This window comes from Oculina patagonica, chromosome 13 (genome assembly GCF_052425735.1).
Source record: "Oculina patagonica isolate OP01 chromosome 13, crgOcupat, whole genome shotgun sequence".
In the NCBI taxonomy this organism is placed as follows: Eukaryota; Metazoa; Cnidaria; class Anthozoa; order Scleractinia; family Oculinidae; genus Oculina; species Oculina patagonica.
This window is the reverse complement of record NC_135770.1, coordinates 14,371,298-14,392,366: the sequence shown is the minus strand read 5'-3', so window position 1 is coordinate 14,392,366 and position 21,069 is coordinate 14,371,298. Positions and strand designations below refer to the sequence as shown.

General features: G+C 36.3%; 1 protein-coding gene across 3 annotated transcripts in view; it reads left to right on the top strand.

Moving 5' to 3' along the window:
• The window catches only part of LOC144637238 (nuclear pore complex protein Nup133-like), a 241,123-nt gene that overhangs the window by 65,755 nt on the left and 154,299 nt on the right, over positions 1-21,069 (top strand). For all 3 annotated transcript variants that reach the window (XM_078496367.1, XM_078496368.1, XM_078496369.1), the window contains exons 8-9: positions 3,108-3,186; positions 9,920-9,979. In XM_078496367.1, coding sequence (XP_078352493.1) covers positions 3,108-3,186; positions 9,920-9,979 — 139 coding nt within the window. The remainder of the gene's footprint in view (positions 1-3,107; positions 3,187-9,919; positions 9,980-21,069) is intronic.

The window sequence follows — 21,069 nt, the reverse complement described above, 5'->3', positions numbered from 1 at the left end:
GCAATATATATATATCTCCCCTTTGTGGGTTAAATCCCTAGCTGGGCTAGGAGAAATAAACCAACAATGAAAACTGACATGCATTTAGTTGAAAGCATGAAGGGTTAATTCATTTGTTAAGCCAGTGCCAGTCTGAGTGCATTCCACGTACTTTCATTAGTTTTTTCACATAGAAAATCAATGAACATGAAGCAGGAAAATCCAGTTCAATTAATATTTGTGACCCTCCATGGGAAAACACGGCTTATCAGCAAAAGCGTTTTTGGGGGGTTTGAGGTCACTTAGAAACCCTTTGGAAACACTTTGAAACCCTTTGGAAACCTGTTAGAAACCCTTTGGAAACACTTTGAAACCCTTTGGAAACCTGTTAGAAACCCTTTGGAGACACTTTGAAACCCTTTGGAAACCCTTTGGAAACCCTTTGAAAACGCTTTGCAAAGTCCGTCAGAAACCCTTTTGAAACGCCGCTCTTTTAAAATCTCTTTAAAGTTTTCTTTGTAACAACGGCTAATAATTGTAATCAAGGTTAAAAAAGAAGCAATAATTAAGCAGGTCAATTTTTCCTAGGTTTAGAAAAAGCTAATAAGAAGTCAAAAACACCTGTGTAAACACTTTATTAAGTTATGATCTTTCCTTTGTTACATGATAACCAGTTGACAAAAATAGAACAGAAAAATTAAGTTGTGAAAACACTTCAAATTACTTAACTCATCAAAAAAGTTGTTTATAAAATTAATGTAGTAACAAAAGCAATCCATTTTATTCAAACTGAACATCTGAGCAAGCAAAAGCACTGAGGTTTCCAGCACAAAAATTTGCTAGTCACGGATCAATGCTCGAGAATGCTCCTCATTACAAACGCGAAAACATGAAACAGCTCGTTGAAAATAACAACCTTAGTCCACGAAAAAGCGGCATCAGATATAAAATGTCCCATGAAAAGAAAGAGGCATGTACATTTTATGTTCCAACTAGAGTTAAGCGTTCAATGCTTTATAGATTAAGCTAGAATTACATGTTAAAAGTTTGTACACATCACGATATTTGGCACGCTGTTTTACGTAAGTTTAAGCCTGTCGGAAAGGTTTTTATATCAAGCTTTTGCAGATTAAAATTATTTCAGACCTGATTCATGACTGCAGTAGCAAACAGATTGATTTTACTTTCGTATCCGTAAATATTTCTTCAGATTCACTTTGATCCACTTCGAAACTTCTTCGAAACATCAACGAAGCAAACGGAACGTAAACCAGAACATAATACCATTATTCCATATTTGGAAGTTAGGCCCAGTCCTAAATACTTGTAAACGAATGGTTTTCGAAGTTGCTGAATTTTGCAAAGACACGTTACGTACTTGATACGCTAAATGCGAACAATTTTAGCGTTTCCCTTTTAAAATGAAGAAGTTTTTGTTTTAAATGGGATTTTTTATGCCAATGAAACAAGGTTACAAGGAAATTGAAGTCAAAGGATGGGAGTGGAAGATCAATGTTTAGGCGCCCATGTGGGCTCCTGGAACAATGATGAAATGAAAACGTCACCAAACAAAAGGTTTATGAGCAGTATAAAAGCCCTGCATGTGCGTTTTATATCCTGGTACATTTCTTGGCCGTTCTCTGGAAAACAACAATGTCAAATGACCAAATTTTTGCGTATTTTAAAGAGAGTGAACGACGTCAGCTAAATTTTCGAATTTCTATTTGGTGATGAACGCTTTCTGACATATTTAGCTCCAGCTTGTTCCTAAACCAATAGATACACTGAATACATTTGGATAATAGCGAGATTCTCCAGTAAAATTTAAATTTATCTTGCACCAAGTGTTGCCCTCGACGTTGCCGTCGTTATTGCTAAAGCTCCATATTATTGTTGATGGACGCGGAAAACGTTATCGAAGGAATCGGAAATCATAATCGATCACGGCGGCAAGGTTAAGAGTATGCAAACTTGTAGCGCAATACTTTGTGTTGACAGCATCTATTAATATTCATCGCTCAGTTGTCAAAAATTAGTGGTTTGACCAATCAGATCATGATACCAGAATCTGGTATCATGAATCGGCGGTTTCAAAGGACTGTCCACAGGCTCCCGCACCCCTGTACTCCCCCTCAGGCTCTGCTCTTCCGCTCGCTTTGCTCGCATATGCCGCTCGCTTCGTTCGCGTAACTCCACTCACTTCACTCGCGGAAACCCCACTCAGGAGCCTGTTCGAAGGCTAGGATTTGATTACTTAGGGTCAGTTTGTCCATTTGTTTTATTTTTAGGGGGACATTTTTAACCAGTTGTAATCTGGTTACTGGTTACCGGTTACTGATTTCACATTTTCAGTTACTGGTTACCGATTTCTCATTTGGCATCTAAGAGGCCTTCCAACAGGGGGTAGCCGTGTCGCTATGTCGCATGTTTCTGAGAACCCATGTCGCCTAGCTAACAGCGGTAAATGTCGCTGTTGTTTTTGCTGTCGCATTTCAGTGCTGTAATGATGTCGCTTATCGCTTTTAAAATGTTCCATGTTGCCAGTTTGTGTAAACATGGAAGTTTGCTAGACTCAGAAACTGGAGGGAAAGAAGGTGGAATGAAAGGAACAAAGGGAAACAGAAAATAAAGAAAGGAATTAAAAGAATGGAAAATAATATTCACTTTTGTAAGCTGTAAGGAGGCTCGATGTAGTTTTTTAGCCCTAGGGTGGAAGGAAGCCAATGTTTGATTTTGCCAAACTACTAGTCACAAAGGTTACCATAGCAACTATTGTCAAAAAACGCGCTTACAGATTTTTCTAACATTTTGTCTACAGGTAGTCAATCCACTATACTTTAACATATCAAAAAATTAATTTCAAGAGTCAATGTATAGATCGAGAAAATCAATGCTGTTTGAAAACAAAAGGAAATGACAGTCGCTGCTATGGTAGCCTTGGTGACTAATTGGCCAGTGAAAAATTAAACTTTGGTCATATTTGATCATTATGGTGTATTTTAGCAAAAATCGAACAAAGGCTTCCTAGATAATTTTCATGTTCAAAACAACCACCCTGGGCTAAAAAAACTACATTAAGCCTTCTTAACCTAGAACAATAATAATATTTTTTTGTAATATTTTGCCAGGGAACTGTTCGTACTGAGTGATAATCAGTTGTTTACATGGAAGGTTTTTCAAACAGGACCAGGCAATATACAAGAAAAGGTAATGATTTAGAATTTATTTTCCATCTTGTGCATTTGCATTGCAGAGTATAAAGGCTTACAAATACCTTTAAATAGTGTTTTGATTAATAGCCTCCACAATTAATTCCTTGCTGCACAACCAGATGCCATACATGAGACGTCATGTCAAAAGCAAAAGTTAATTGCACTAACAGGGTGTTTGATATAAGTAAAGACTGTTCTTTGGCTTGTGGAAGAGTTCAGAGTGCACCTTTATTCAGTGGAAGGTTTCATTTACCAAGGGGGCAGATTTTCCACTGCATAGCATTTGAGCCTACCCAGCCATGGCAATTTCAATATTATTAGTGGCATGACAATCATCAATATATCTTTCTGGCGAGATTCATCAAAATGCTGACAAAGTTGTGATTATTCAAATGTTGGCTTCTAACCCAAATGGTAGTTTATTTGCCGTTCAGTTAGATTTTTTCTGTTTTATGATTGTGTTACGATTTTTACGGCTTGATAGAAGTCTAGAAAAGACAAAGCACATGTATCCTGTTCCTTTGTCCCAGTCAGTCATACCTGCAATATGCTGGAAAACACAGGGCTCGACACAAACTTTTTATACCACTTTCCACGTTGGAAAGTAGACTTCAAATTTTACTTTCCATCTCAAAACTACACTTTCCAAAATGGATGACAGTTTCATAGTTGCTAATTCTTCATGAGACAGTCCTGACCAATACTTCAACTGACAAACATGATCTCCAGTTTGACTTATATTTGACTTATATTGACTTATATTCTTCCTTCCACTCTTTATGAAATCCATGGCCAAGCATTTTTCTTTTTTCCTCATACTTCTCTTTAGACCCTGCAACACGTATGTCTGAAGTGCTTTCGCCCGTTTGTCCTTTGTCAACTTTATCTTTTTCGACTTCTTTTTCTCCAACATCACCACTATGTTGAGAAAAACCAACATGAAAAAGACTCATTTCCCTGGGAAGATTTTGTTACATGCCTTTGCGACAGAAGAGGAATCCAAAATGGGGTACTTCAATATTGTACCAAACCATGTGTGTTTATAGTACCCAGACCTCCTCAAGAGTTCTCTTGATCCCAAATATGGCGAAGAATGAATTTGTCCTTTTAAGTCGAGTTGTCATTGTTATTTGGCAATTTTTTATCATTATCTTAATTTTTACACGATGGTAGGTAATTAAAGAAAGCATGGTTCCTGTGCAGTTGAACACGCAGTCACTTTAAGCGTACTTGTTAAAAGCAATCCAATGCAAAAGCAACTGGGGTACCAAACGGGTGCAGTGTATAAGCTTACTTTGCTCAGGTGTTGTTGTAGAAAGTTGCACTGAGGATCTGTGAGACGTGAAAGTTCGAGCTCATTTCAGCTTATGTATTTGTTAATTAAGAAATGATCCTTTCCGTAAAAGCCACTGCAACAGCGTTAGGGCGGGCGGTTATGTCTGTTCAGTACATTTCGATAATATTGGACCTAAAATCCTACATGTTTTCGTCAGTGATCACTTTGACCATTTAACTCGACTTGTTGCAGTACATTTTAGTGTGAAAATATTAAATCCAATTTAAAATACAGGCCAAATTTTTCTTACTTTGAAATTTTAGTTACTGCAAGACAAAAATATTCTGATTTCTTAAATATTTTTTTTATAAATCTGAATTGATCGGAACATATTTTCCCGAAAAATCAATGGCGGCTATTGGAATTAAATCTGTGACACCATCATTAAGTCACACATGAAAACATTTGTGTTACTATATTGGTAATGAATCAATCAGTTGTTATATCAATTTTGGTTTAGCTGTCTTTATTATTCGTGGAATAACAGACGCTAGAACTTTGTTTTATTTGGTTCCGCAATATTACATACCAGCCAATTTGGGAATTTCGCCAGTGGTTTGAAAGTCATAAAAAATACAAGGTTCCAATGCTTAGATTTACGGTGACTTTCAGCAGCGTATTCTACACCAAATTTGAAGTCAAGAACAGCATGTTTAATTTTTGTTGCAATTTGTTTTGGGTGCAATACTAATTTGACTGGACTAATTGGCGTACAAAACTGTATAGCATTTGACGTGGCTGTATACAAATGCTAATGTAGAGTGGATATAGGATACCAAACTTGTCACTGTGGTTTAAATCAATTTTGAATTTATGTTTATAAATAATTTGAAGTCATTTGCAGGTAGTTACCAAACTTTTTCCAAATGTTTTGTCCAAAATCATTCTGCTACTCCTGAAAGAATTTGTTCTTCCTTTTGTAAAAGAATTAAGTGCAGAGATGGAGGCGTGCCCATAGTTACGCCGGGATATGCAAAGTCGAATAAGTCCAATAAGCAGAAAGGGTTTTGGGGGAGCAAATTCACGCATTACGTTTTCTGACAGATTATGTTAAGGGTTTCATCCAAGACTCCCGCCATAATTGTTTGCCGTAATTCTAGTATTCAGACGGTAACTTTTTTGACCAGCGTTTATTCTTTCTTCAAAAAGGTATAATTATACTTTATCAGTTTTCAGTATCTTTAATTTTTGAAGAAAACTCAGCTTTTTTAATGAAATATCCAATTAGCGAACGTTGTTACTATACTTGCATCTATGCCAGAATCCGGCCGCTGGTAGTATGTTCTCTTAGGTACTAAAAAGGGCAGAATAGTAATGTCATTTCACGCAATAAATAGGATAAGTAATAACTGCTACATTTGTTGTAAACTTATTTGTTGGCTTGTCGTTGTTTGGTTTTGCTAGCTTGTTTATTTCTGTCGATAAGGACCCTTCAATGTTACTTGTAAAAATCTCATTAGATATGCATAAATTAAATTTCTCATCTTTCATTGTAGTTCAAATATTGCAAAAAAGACGAGGTTCCAATACTCCGATTCACGGTGACTTTTAGTATGTTATTCCTCAATATATGCAAAGTCGGATAAGGCATGTTTTATTTTTGTTACAATTTGTTTTGGGTGTAATACTTAGTTGACTGGACTATGAGTTGCACAATTTAGAATTGCAACATCATTAAATGTGTTAAGTGATATTTACAAGTGTTTTTGTAGCCTGTTGTGAAATTACTTCTGGTGGAAGCAGTAAACGGCAAACGTTTTTCCTTCTGTTCAGAAGTTAATGCATCGCTATTAGAAAAATAAACAGCAACTGTTTTACTGAAAATGTAGTCGTTAGAAATCACAAATTGCTTACACTTAGATGGTTTGTTGTACGTGTTGTCCTACAGATTTATTTTAACAAGGCACATAGAATTTTGAATTAATTTACAGATTCGCCAAAACAATATCCTGCAATACAGCACATCACTGAACTCTGCATGGGGCTAGGCTGTCAAGAGGTGTGGGCTGGAATGAACATCCTGCAGTAACTTGTATGAAACACATGATCAGAAAAAGATTTTTATTTCAAATTTACTCTCATTTCACAAACAGTAAATATTGCTCTCTAAAAATTGACTTTTAGCAGACTGTACAGCTTGAAAAATAAAATATTTGGAAGTTATTGTTATTGACTGCTGAGTAAAAGATAAACAAGCTTTAAGGTTCAGATCCTTTAATCCAACATGGTAGGCAGGATGGCTGGCAATGTATAGAGATTATTTAAAAACGAATTAATAAGGCTGATTAAAATGCATTGATGATTTTCGTGACATGTAAAGGGGTAAAGTAAACTTTTTGGTTGCAAGTAAAGATACCAGAAAAGGAAATAAGCAGCAGTTTTTATTTTTTACATATATCAGGCCTATAAATTGATAATAAATTATGTTGACTTTACTGTTTCCTGCCAATTTCAATTCTTAGAAGTCTCATGTTATGAGGCATCTGTTAGTTTCTTTTAATTATTTGCCTTCTGTCACAGTGTCTGCCATTCTTTAACAGAGAAAAATGTATGTCGAAAAATACCACTGTCCTGTATAAAATGGCTGAGTTACCTGGTTATTAATTAAAGAACCCTTTAGCAAATGTGAAACAGTTTGGTGAAAAAAAAAATTCCCTAGCTTCTTTAAATTACCAGCTTTGCAGCATCTTAAGGTACCTCATATCTTGTTACCACTATACGTGTCTCTCTCAGCATTAATTATTTTAAGCTCTGAAATAATCTTCACTTCTTAGCTGCTTAGCTAGAAGGCCTCGATGGATTACTGGATGGTTAGTTTTCAGTTAGAATATGGGGTTATTTATCACTTACCAGCTAGAATTTTAAACATGACTCAACTATGACGTACGTTAACAGATTTCATAGACAATTACAAAAATTGTCGTTTGTCAGCAGACATTTAAAATTTATTTTGGCTAATTCTGGGCTATCAGTTTAAAATATACCACATTCACGACTTTGATTCTCTGTTTAGTTTTTGTTTTGATTGATATAAGTTTTATCAAACACTCCAGACAGTGTGTCATGGGATATCCAAACACCTCAAATTTTGTCAAAAATACTCCACTACCTCTCATATTTTCAACTCTCTTTTCTGTGTTATGATATCTCAATGAAACTGTCTCGAAAGTTTAATAGTTCCAGATTTAATGGAATAATTGAAGGCCTCTGTGCAAATATAGCAGGAAAAAGACAGGAAAAAGATAAAAGCAGGTAAAAGTAAAGAATTAACATATGCAAAAAGCTTGGTTTTTCAAGTCGGCATTTTGAGAAGTTTCTTTGTTCCATATTTTAAACAAAGAAGCTACTTAAGATGCGACTGGAAAAACCTAGCTTTTTGCATACATGTATGTGATTTCTAGAAAACAGGGCAAAAGCCGGCGAAAATAAAATCATCACAATGTTTCACTTATGTAAACAAACCTGCACGCTAATTTTGGATTTTGAATTTTGCACTGAGGCCTTCAATTATTCCTTTGACGAACTGAATTACAAATGCAAAATTGAGACGTTTTTGCGAACGTATAGCTGTCTGTGTAAATCAACCTCTAGGCCTGCCGAAAATAAGCGTAAGAAAATGATAAACATCGCGTTTACCTCTCAACACCTTTCTCAGATTTTTGACAAGTCCATTTTTGTTCTTTTGTGGTGGGCGGATGAAGTTAGGGGAGACGAATCATTGGTTCTTCCTGTGGATAAATATAACTTATTCGTAATAAGCTGGCCAAATTTCAGCCAAATTGGTTCGGGGGCTGCTGAATTGGAGTTAAAAACGTACGTTCAACTTGTCGAAATTTTCTTTCCGATAAAAGAAGCAAAATATATAATTTTTTGCGGAGTGTTACCCATAATGGGATAATAACGTCTGGAACATCAAGGTTGATGCTTACCAGGGAGGGTCACCTTTCTCTAACAATAGATGCTTGACAGGTTACCTTCAGCAGGTAAGGCATTTACGCAGAACGTGGCAAGATACTTTTATCTTCTGACCGTACACAAATCTAGGTTGATAGAAAATTCAAAATTCTCGCTCCAGATACATAGGCGCATTTTTGATCTATAATTTTCTTGATGTGCTTCAAGTTTGGTGGTCTGGCGATCATCGAAAGCGGAACAAGCCGGTAACAAACAGCGATTGTAGCTGCAAGTGAAAGTGAAGCCTCAAAATATTGGTCGGTCAACACAAAAGAAAACAGGCTGGCTGAAATGAGACTGGCTGTTCTAAAAGGCTTAGATGTTTTCAGACAACAAATATTGTCGTTTGTAAACCCTTTGTTTGTTTCACAATGCAGACAGTATCTGCCGTCACTGTCATTTTATTTATGCACGCTTTTTTCCTTTGAATAGTAACCTTTAATCCGTTTTTCAACGTGAACTTCCGATCGGCTTTCATTTGTGGTGCAGAAACCGACTGTCCGCAATGGGCGCTTGACCGCTTGTTCTTGCAAATGTGTTCTTGCGTGAACAATGGAGCTGGGATTTCGTGACGCGTTGACCAGACATCTCAACAGGCAATTAAAATAATATAATTACGTAACCTTGCAAAAACTTTATCGTGCAATAATTTCACGCAGAAATAAGATTTTTTGTGAACTTTTTTTGTGAAAGAATGCCCTAGAAATACTGCACTTTTTAAGAGTGGCTGATACCCTAAGTACTTGATACAACCATTCAACTTGCCACAAGCTTGATTATTCGTGATGATGTTTCCACTATGAAGCAGAAAAAGTGCACCGGCCTTGTGCCTGAATTCTCTTCAAATCCTGACGAAATTATTGGTCAACCACTTCTAACAACATGTTATAGTTTCAGATCTGTAGGATCAGGATTAAACAAACAAAACATTAGGAGAAAAAAATCAGATCAACACAAGGATTTTATTTTCCACAATCGAGAAACAGGCATGCAGTGTGCTTATGCATACAATATGTAGGTCTGCAAATCATGACTGGAAATGGCATTACAACACACTCAGTATCTAAATACATAAGGCACTTACATGTATACAAGTGGTTTCTCTAATGCTAGAAATGATCTTCAAGCTATTACCCCGTAATTTGAGCAAGTTGTGATCATTGTAGTAAGGTAATTAAAACAAAAGGTGCATAATTTGTGGAGTATCCTTTTTGTCAGGTTGTTGTTTGGAAGTTCACTAAGTTGAGAGTTGAACAGGGCTAAATTTGTAATTTGCCGAGAATAAAGTCACATCAACTGAATCTTCATTCTTTTTTAACACAAAGGGAGACATGCAGCCATTAGTAAATAATTATTGAGTAAACATTAAAATGAGTGTTGTTTTTCCTGTTGAGACTTGCATGCATAATTAATTTTTCAAAATGACATTGGTCCACAGCTTGTTTTCCAGCTGAGATTGGATAATCTGTTTAAAGAAGCTGCTATCAACACAAGACAGGTAAGTGTTATTATTCAATAATTATTGACCTCAGTCTCAGTAAATCTCAGTGAATATCCCCCCTCAACTTCATCTCAGGCAATATTCGATGATATTCACTGAGCCTGAGGCATATAATTGTTTTTGTATACGGTACAGTATTGTGAAAAAGTAATGCAAACGAAATGCGCGAATTTCGTTCTTTGTTCTCCCGAACTTTCGCGCGAAAGTTCGCGAAAAATTCGTTGCGAACTTCGCGACATTTCACGACATTTCGCGCGAACTTTCGCTGGAACAAAGAACGATATTTTCTAGAACTTTCACTGCCTCACCGATAATTCGCGAAATTTCGCTAGGTGAGACAATAAATTTCGCTAGACTCTCAACAATAGTTCGCTTTTCTACGTGCAGACTCCGCTACGGGATCGTTCGGTCGGATGGTCATGTAACATACACGAAAGATATCTTTGTTTTGCTCGCAAATGCATGCCGAATTTAAGTAAAAATGGTACGTATTGATCATTAAGCGAATAAAGCACGCAATAAAGGGTACTCACGTGGCATTTGCGAAAGGTTTTTAAGCAAGTTCGCTGGCTTGGCTCGATTTGACATACAGTGCTGTCGATGTATACATATTTCATCTATAAGCCGAGCGATCATCGATAAAGAAAATTAACAAGCATTTGTTATTAATTCTTGTTCATTACCTTTTATTTAAATGGCGGCTCCTAAAAAGCCATTTGGTTTAGTGAAGAAACGTTAAGAATGAAGTTTTCATTCGTCTTTCCTTCGCTATTTACTAGTAGGCTGGAACTGCGGTCATCCATCGGCTCGCTCTGGAATATTATTTTGTCGGCGTGCGTGATCGTCTTTTGAGCGGTCGAGATCATTCAAAATCTTGCATGTATTGAACAATTTCCTCGCAATCTCTTCCACAAGTAAATTTCTGCCTGAGACTGTTTCTTTTCCTTCAGCTTTTTAAAAGTTTTATGCAGAATCACCGCTAACGTGACACTTCAAGAGAAGAAAGAAAGAATCGATTGTTTTGACTTGCTTTGGCGACGTCAGAAACTGACCAATCAGAAGCGGCTGTTCTCACGCGCTTGGCAAACATTGTAACACGATCTATCAGAAAGCGGCTGGCTACTGGCTAGATGTAATATTTTTGTTCAAAACTACAAACTTTTAATACCACGACTTCTTTGCTAAAAGAAACCACTTCGAAAGTTTGATTGAATTCAGAATACTCGACAAATACCGACAACAGCATGGCGTTTCGTGTTGGTAACATCAAAAGTTCATCCGCTTTATCTGCTCACTGGCGACTTGTGAAATATTTTGCAACGAACTGAACAGTATTCATCCCGTATTCTCTGGCAATTTTGCAATTGTTTTGAACGGTCTTTACCTCAACAACAACTTTCATCGGAAGATTTAGTTGTTTGAAAACTAGTAGCTTTTGGTATGATGATCGATAACCACTAATTCTTCAGAAGAATGCGTGATTGTTTGAGATGGGATTCTAAACTCAGGTGAATTTTTTGTCACGCGTATGTACAGATCTAAATAAATTCACCATTTATTAGTAATTTCTTTTGTTGTTTTTTCGATTGCATACATGTAGTTGTGATTTAACAAATATGTTGATTTGCTGCACGTGGATTGTTTTGTAGTTTGAAGGAAAAACTGGGTCTCGGCTTATAGCCGAGTGTTTTGGGTTTATTTTTTGTCAGACTCGAACTGGTTCTGAAAACCGAAAGTTTAGGGTCTCGGCTTTAATATAGCCAGGGTCGGCTTATAGCCGAATAAATACGGTAGTAGCAATAAACACAATTTCGCGCGGGGACAAGCACTACAGTGGGAAACATTGTGTGTTTTTACACGACATTCATATCGTTCTCGGTAGTTTTTCTCGCGAATGTGAACTTTTCGTCATGAAACTTCAATGTTTTTGTCATTTGGGAAGAAGTTTATATTTACGTTTTCTTCGTGCACTAACGAGGTAAGTTTAAAGAACAATTTTACGATGTAATTAAGAATATATATCTGTAAACACGCTTTCTCTGTGTTTCAGGCCGGCACAAGAGAACGATTCAGAGGGAAGATTCACATTTACATCATAGCGAACTTTGCTCGAAAAGACTCGAAACTTCGCGCGAAAGTTCACGAATTATCGCACGAAAGTTCGCGACAAATTACCGCACAGAGCGGAAAACTGCGCGAAAGTTCACGCAAATCGAAACAATAGACGTCGCGAAAATTCGGCGAAATGTCGCGAATTGTCGAAGAGATTTCGTTTCAAGTGAAATTTCCTCGAAAAGCCACGAAAAGCGCGAATTTCGTCGAAATTCGTTTGCATTACTTTTTCACAATACTGTAATTATCAGAGGTGAATATCAATTATTTTCGAATGACCATTATATTTATTAAGACGTTAAAGGTCAAACCTGTCAATGCTATTCAAGAGGTTTAATTAATAATAATAATTATAAAACAATATAAAATTATAATAAAAACCTTCCCAAAATCCTTTGCAACTGAAAAATCGTCAATGCATGCCAAATAACTTAGTCAGTTTGAAGTCAGCAGGAGTAGTACGTCGTATAGAAATAACTCTTACCATAAACTACTTCTTGTATAAGTCGTAGGTTGATGACGTCATTAGTCATGTGACTTTGCTCAGAAGTTCGTTTTTGCTCACTGTGACGAAAATAGTTTATTACTAAAAAAGCAGTCATTGCAGTTTGAAGCACATTGGTGTGAGGCATTTCGGACTGCCCAGGTACCGAACAAAATATCAAAATTAAGGAAGCTATGTACAATTTTCAAAAAATGGGAGTCTGGGTACAAGTGCGTATCTGGCACTGCATTAAATGCGAGGTAACAAGAAATTACATGTTGGTAGATACTTATATGTGAAGTAGTTTTTAATTAATCCCATTGTTATGACGTCATCGGTCACATGACCAGAACGGATCACATTTTTAAATTCGCTTGAAAACTTCACTAGAACCTCTCTCTTAGGATCTTTTTGAGCAAAGTTGTAGCTTTTTAAATAGTGTTTTTAAAAATGGCCAATGGTGAAAAAGTACGGCAGTAAAAATACAATTGAAAAGTTTGTTGGCTTCCTACTCAACAACCATTTGCATTTGAAATAAAAGAAAATTTTGCCAAAGGCTTGAGTGTATGCTTTTTATTAAAGCGTTATCACTTTCTTTTCATTGTAATTGCTTTGGGCGAGGTTGGATGTAATTTCTTTCAGACAAAGGAGAGGCGCTTGGGGAGAGTTTAAGCTGTGCTCCCCCCTCCCCCGCTTGCAGATTCCCTGCGGTCCGTATTGCGGGCGCATTTTCAAAATGGCGTCGATCGATCTAGTGGAGGGATTTTGCAATTTCGAGTTCTATAGGATAGTTTTGTCAATGTTCTTTCTTCTTGACGCGATCACGAGTCCCGAAACAAAGGGTATTTGATATCCTTTATTTGTATTCCCGATACTGGAGAAGAATATGGAATGAGCAGAAACGGTGGAAGCTTTTCGCACAAACATTTCTAACAGAGACTTAATACAGTGACCTGAGGTCACTTGAGGCACTCTGCTTGAGGTAAGCGTTTCTCATTGTACTATAATTTCATTTTGAAGACTGGCTTAAGCTTATGTCTTCGGCGTTTATGTGAAGATTTATAAAAGTGCTAAAGATAGAATCGTACTAAAACTTAGCTGGTCTTAGCTCACTGGAATTAAAGCCGAGCTCGGCGATAAAAAAAAAAGAGATCTTGTAGATTTTAAGGCGATAGTGTCATAGTAATGTCACTCAGTTTGTTGAGGCATGTAATTGTTATTTATATTTGTCATCTGAATGTTAAGCTACTTCAATTTAATAAGAATCGCATCCTTTCACTATTTATACATGAGGAAATGTTTGTCAAAATATTGACCCTGTGGTCAGTTCCGGCCGCAAAGAAATAAATGAGACCATTTCTGAAGTTTAAATTTCTATCCTTCCATGATGTGTATTGTATTGCCAGACATAGATTGACGTTTCTTTTGCATTTTGTTGTATACAGGTAATTTGTGGGATTATTAGAATGTCTAATTTGTAAACAGGATTTACAGAATTCAGATCTGAGGACTTTCTGAATTACTGGTGAGTTAAACTATGGATTATAACAAGTTCAGGCAGTTATTGATCTCTTCAGCCAATCTCAGCAATTCCCATCCTCCTCTCTTCACACATTCACTACCTGAGACATTTTTAAAAGATCTACTTTTTGACCAGACATTTGCCTACGTTATAAAAAAGTTGTTTGACGTTTTTTTAAGGCATGTATTTTCAGTTGTTGGATGGCCTTCAGTAGCATCTTAAACTACAGCTAGCAATGTAAAAAATTCAAATGAAGACTGACATTTTTTTCTGCAAAATTATGATTAATGAAAGGAAGGGTGCAAAGAAAATTGTTTTCTTCCTGGCCTGACCCAGGTAGACTGTGCATGGTGAAACCATTATATGCTTACCCAAAGTCCCATGTTTCTCTGGAAATATTAACAACAAAAAATAAAAATCCATAAATGTAATTTGGCTATCTAGCAAGTGGACAAAATTATTAAATCCACTAGCCCAACATGAAAGCAGTTAGTTTTTTTTTACACACTAAAAAGGCCATTTAATATACAGTCTGCATGCTGGAAAAATAGCAATTTCATCAAAATAAACAGTTTTTGTTTGTTTTGTTTCTATTTACAGGTGACTTCAAGAGTGCAATGACATTTCTCTTAGTCAAGATGAACTAAAAAATACACATTGTGTTAATGTAATAAAATTGTCACATGATTGATTCCCACATGTTGCCAGTTTAAACCTGAATATACTTTAGTGACATTTATAGCTATTTATGTAATATGAACATCCCAGAACCCAATAAGGCTACATGTGAATACTGACACTTTATTACATGTAAGTTTTGAAACCATTCTGGGTTCATGACAAAACTATTTTGTTTTGGCATGATTGTAGAATACCCTGGCACTTTTTTTGCATAACTGAAATGACTGCCACCACAGTCCGCAGTCACCATACAAATATCAAAATTTCATGCTGAACTGATTTTAATGTCACCGCAGTCCACAGTCCGACACAAAAAGTTTGGTGTTTAGATTGCCTGCCACTGCTGTCCCTAGTCACGCATTTCTTGTCTTCCACCGTGGTCCGCAGTCCCATAGTGAACACTATGGGAGTAATAGACTCCACGGGGACCGTTAAAACTGTGATATCAGCATCAATTTGTCTCCGGATGGTATCAATCTTTGTCACAAAATATTTTCCCAGTTCGTTAGCAAAAGTCAGGTTTGGAGGTAAAATACAGGTTTGGAGGTAGCCCATCATCCTGAGAATAGAGAGGTTAAGCATGACGTTTACGGCAAACGGCAAACGGCAAAACTGAAACTTTTGCCGTGTCTCTTTAGTTGTGTGTACAGTGGAGTGAAATTATTTGTATTTGCAATGAATAGTACATTATTCCATTTTTGTGTGCTTTATTTACGGATTAGAAGAAAAGAACTCAAAATCAGAAGTTATCTTTGCCGTTTGCCGTCTGCCGTAAACGTCATGCTTAACCTCTCTTATGATTAAACAAGCGCTTACTAGCACAGAATAACTTTAGTTGATCAAAGCTGTTCGTATAAACGCCTACTGTGCTTTGTTCATAAGATTGTTAACAGCATTGTTGCTTGATTTTGAAGGCGACCAAGTCGGAATTAAGTTCGACAACCTCCATCTTCTCTCAGCTTTCCGACTCTCTCTTTTAGCATTTCTAATTTCATCAGTGTACCATGGAACTCGCACAACACAATGCACAACAATAGTTCGGGTCTTTACAGGAGCATGCTTGTCCAAAACAGCTGTTTGTGTTTTTTTCATAAGTCAGACTTAGCCAGGTCATCATTCAGGGTTTCAACGTTAACTGATTTTAGTTTCCTGAACAAAAGTGTCCTGGTGGAGAAAGAATTAAGGCTTGATAGAATGAAGATGACACAACACCGAGGCGTGATCAGAAAAATAGCCACCAATTTGAGGTGTAGATCAAACAATCTGATCAGACTGGTGGGTGATCACCAAGTCCAAGGTGTGACCATGAATATGGGTGGAGCCCATCACATGCTGTTAAAGACTAAAAGACTCCAACAAATCTAAAAATTTTGTAGAGTCACTATCATCTGGCACGTCCACATGGATATTAAAGTCACCAACAACCACCAGTTGTTCCTTGTATAACACTATGGTTTCTAGATAGTCGCTGAACTCAGTAAAAAATGTAGTCATAAAAATCCTACGATCACCAGAGTCCGACTGTGGTCGATATATTATGACCACCCCCACCCTTTTGTCGTAGCAGCGTGTGGCCTAAAGGTGCGTCACATCACCTTTGTGACGTCTACTTGTTTGATGAATTTTCATGAGATGGCTGAGAGTGCAACATTTCGGAGGCAAAAAATGACGGAAAATTTTTTTTTTTGACAAATTTTAACTATGAATCCTTTATCTAAGCATATCAACGAAAGAAAAAAGCCAATAAAAGATTTTGTGTCATATACACTTTAAGCCAAGTCTCTGTAAGAGCGGTTAGATCAGCTTTGCACTCACAAATGTAATCAATGATAGCCGCCGACTTGTTTCAATGAAAGATCGAGCAGACATTGTCTGCCCCCGATTTAAACGGGAGACAGAAGGCAGAAGGTCTTTCACAGTATCGACTACACGCCTCTGGAATACTTTACCTTCCATCATTAGGAACAAGACTAGTTTAGTAAGTTTTAAGAAGGCTACGTTTGATTTTTTTAAGATACATACAAACATTTAGATCATTTTACCTTTTAGTTAATTCTTTTATATCAATTTCGTCATTTTAGAGTAATTTTTACCTAGTTTTTAGTGCAGAATGCACTATTGTGATGGTTTAGTGGGTTGGTATTTGCTAAACCCCTAAACCACTAAATCACTAAACCACTAAACCGCTAACGCAGTGTAAACTTTTAATCACCAATTAATTAATAAATATCAGTTAATTAATTATTTCTGTAAAGGGGGGAGGGGATGGAGAGCACCTGACCGTGTAAAATCATGTCAAATCAGACAAGACAAAAACATACAAGGAATAATGGTAAAAAATGTGGAGATCAAACTGATGCTTTTTGCAGATGACATGACTTGTTTTCTAAAAGACATAAACTCATATTCGCGACTTTGTGCAACTTTAAAGGTTTTTTCGTTGCATTCTGGTCTCCGTATTAATGACGATAAAACAGAAGTTTTTGCTATCGGCCCTCATAAATTAGCACAAAATGACTAACTCACAACGTGCGAAAATCAATCAAGATATTAGGTACCGTTTTTGACTATCACAAACCATCACGAGACAAAGCAAACTTCGACTCAATTTTCAAATCTATTAAAAAAACGTTGAGTATGTGGAAGTGGAGGGGTCTTACCCTGATTGGTAAGATTCAAATAGTTAAGACCTTCATTATTCCAAAATTTTTGAGTAAAGCGACTGAAATCTCAATATCAAACGATCTTGTCAAGGAGATAAACAGACTAATTTTCAGTTTCATTTGGAAAGGTAACAATAAAATTAAACGGAGCGCACTTATTAACGATATTGAAAATGGAGGACTAAAAATGCTTGATATTGAATCGATGATATTGGCTCAAAGAGTCATGACCTTAAAAAAAATATCTAGGTGAGAGCAACAGCACTTGGAAAATTATTTTAGATGATTTCTTTTTTGAAAATATAGGTGGGAAACTCATCTTGTTCTGTGATTTTGAAACTAGTAAAAATTAATACCGGTTCATCTTCCAATATTCTACAAATAGTGTCTGGAGGCATTTCGTAATTTAAAGAAATCAAAGGTAGCCACTAATGAGGATGTTGTAGACCAAATTATTTGGAAAAATAGAAATGTTTTGATGCACGGAAAATCTCTATTTGAGAAACATTTGTTTACTAAAGGAATTGTTAAAATTGGTAACTTGTTATCTGATACGGGTAAATTTCTTGAAAGTCCCAAAGTGTTGGAAGCGAATCCAGTGTTTCAAATTAATAGGGATTGTAGATGCCATACCAAACGAATGGAGACTAATTATCAAGAATCACATATTCAACATCAGCAGTTATATCCTCAACAGCAATTGAATACAGTCTATATTTATATCGACGAAACCAAATCGGATCTGTTAAAAGCCTCTTCAAAACTTCTGTACAAAGGATTTAAAACAAAGAAACAAACTCCTCCAACCGCTAAAAAGAAGTTGAAGGACAAATATCCTGATGTTATAGAAGACTGGAAAAACATTTATTCTTTACCATTCACTGTCACAATTGAAACAAAAATTAGAGAGTTCCAATATAAATTATTAAATGATATAATTTTCACAAATGAGAGGTTATTCCGTTTTAAAATGATTGAATCACCAATGTGCACCTTTTGTTTGAAAGAGGTTGAGTCCCTCAAACATTTGCTCTTTTACTGTGATACAACAAAAGACTTCTGGCGGGCTTTTTCTTCTTGGCTTTCAAACGAGAATATATCTTTAAATACTTTGACAATTGAAAATATACTGTTTGGAGTGTTCAACAACAACGAAGATTTTATTATCCTGAATCACTTGTTACTTCTAGGAAAGTTCTTTATCTATAAATGTAAATTAAATAAAATTAAACCAGCACTAAAAATTTTCTTAGCAAAGACTAAAACAGTATACTACATTGAAAAAAAAAAATAGCTACCAAAAATGGCCAACTTTATAAACATTACAAAAAGTGGGAAAAACTAATGCCATCTCTTAATAATAGTTGAACTTAATTTGTGTAATTTCCTTTTCTCAGCATGTCACTAGCTTCTAGTTTTTCTTTATTTTTTATTTTATTTTCTTCTTTCCTTTGTTTTCTCTTTTTTTAAAATAAACGCATAAACAACGCATTGTATATTCTATAGGTATTATTAAGCTACTGTTAGTATTTGTAATTTGCTGTATGTACCGTATTTACTCGAACAAGCGCCGCCCCCGAATAAGCGCCGCAGTCACGATGCGGCGCTTATTCGGAATTCTACCCAATTTAAAAAAAATTTTTTAAATAAAAAAGAACCGAATCAAAACACCCCCAACACAACAAAACGCTATTTTCAATTACTGTAAAAAGATTCTTTGTGGCTTCCAAATTTAAAATAAGCGCCGCCCTCAAATAAGCGCCGCCCTCGAATAAGCGCCGCCCTCGAATAAGCGCCGCCCTCGAATAAGCGCCGCACTTGAGGCGCGGGAAATTTAATAAGCGCCGCGGCGCTTATTCGAGTAAATACGGTAGTCTACTGTAGTTATAGCTTATTGTAAGTAGTGTTATGTCTTGTGTTGTATTGTACGTATTGTAACTAAATGTCAAAAAAATAAAAATTACAAAAAAAAAAAACCTGACCGTGTGCCCTTGGTAAATTGGGGAGTACACTACGATACTTACAATTGAAGAACTCAAGGTATATATTTGTTTCAGAAAGCACTATGCTCTCCTTGTGGTACAATTCTTTCTGGAAAAAATACTTTGTGCTAAACGCATGCGCAGATCAGTCTACATCACGAACATTGCGTTTTTCTTCTGCAGAAGGATCCATTCGTGTAGACTCCGTGACCCCAAGTTAAAACCACAAATTAATTGAATTAGACACTAAGGCGTCGTAGCAGTTCATGTGAAATAATTCTTGATATGGCAACGCTGTTTTCTTAGAAAATCTCGATGATTTGGTAAGTGCAGAATGCAATATGGAACAATTGAAAGTATGATGTTTTATATATGTTCGTGTTTATTTGCTTTACTTTACTTTCGGAAAAACTGTTCACAGGCTACTTGTATTCTTTCCTAGGTGTTCCTTACGTTAATCTTTGCAAACGTAACACGACACTTTCGTTCGTTTGTAACAAAATACTTTTGTTTTCCTTGAAAATGCCGTAACATGAAACTCTTGTTTTTTGTTTGTTTTACGGCGACATCGATGACATTTGTTTAATTTAATTAAGTTACGGTTTAAACTGCACGAAAGACGATTCTCAAAACTAAAGAACAAATCTAATCAAAAAACATCTTTTTCGAAAGGGTTTTTAAAACGCAGTACAGCTAGGATATTTGTTTCCTGGTTATCAGGTGTTCACGCCGAAAATCCCGGTGCAAGTTTTTGCATACCTAATTACGATTTACGAAAGCGCTGTGAACACGTCACACGCTCACTCAAGCATGAAGCCGAGAAGCACGTAGTGTGAAGATTTCTTTCAAGAAATGTCGGAACCGTCACGAAAGCATGTTCAAACACTAAAGCGGCAGAGGTTTTACAAAATAAAACGGAGGTTAGTTCAACCGATGGAGAACAAATAAAAGGAAAGGAAGTGACGGATGTAACATGATATTGTTGTTTTTTTCTCGCAGATCGCTGTGATGCCTTTTAAGTCTAATTAAATTAACGCCACGGATTCTACAGGAATTCAACCGCATTGAAAAGCACACCACGTTAGGCTTTAATACAAAATTTCTAAAACGTCACTGTTATTTTAATTTTCAAGCTTGAATTTCAGTTTGTTATTGAAACAGCAAACGAGATACTTTTGTTTTTGTCAAAAACATGTAACATACTTTTGTTTTTTTCAAAAACGGATGTAACATGATGTTTATGGTAACGTGATTTATTTTCTGCAAGAGGCGACATTGATTATAACACAGATGTTATCAGGTTATCAATTAATTATGAGATGCTAGATCACCTTTTCTAAGAAAACAGCATTGCCATATCAAGAAATATTTCATATCTGCTATGACGCCTTACTGTCTAATTCAATTAATTTGTGGTTTTAACTTGGGGCCACGGAGTCTACACGAATCCTTCTGCAGAAGAAAAACGCAATGTCGTGATGAAGACTGATCTGCGCATGCGTTTAGCACAAAGTATTTTTTCCAGAAAGAATTGTACCACAAGGAGAGCATAGTGCTTTCTGAAACAAATATATACCTTGAGTTCTTCAATTGTAAGTATCGTAATGGACTCCCGATTTACCAAGGGCACACGGTCAGGTGCT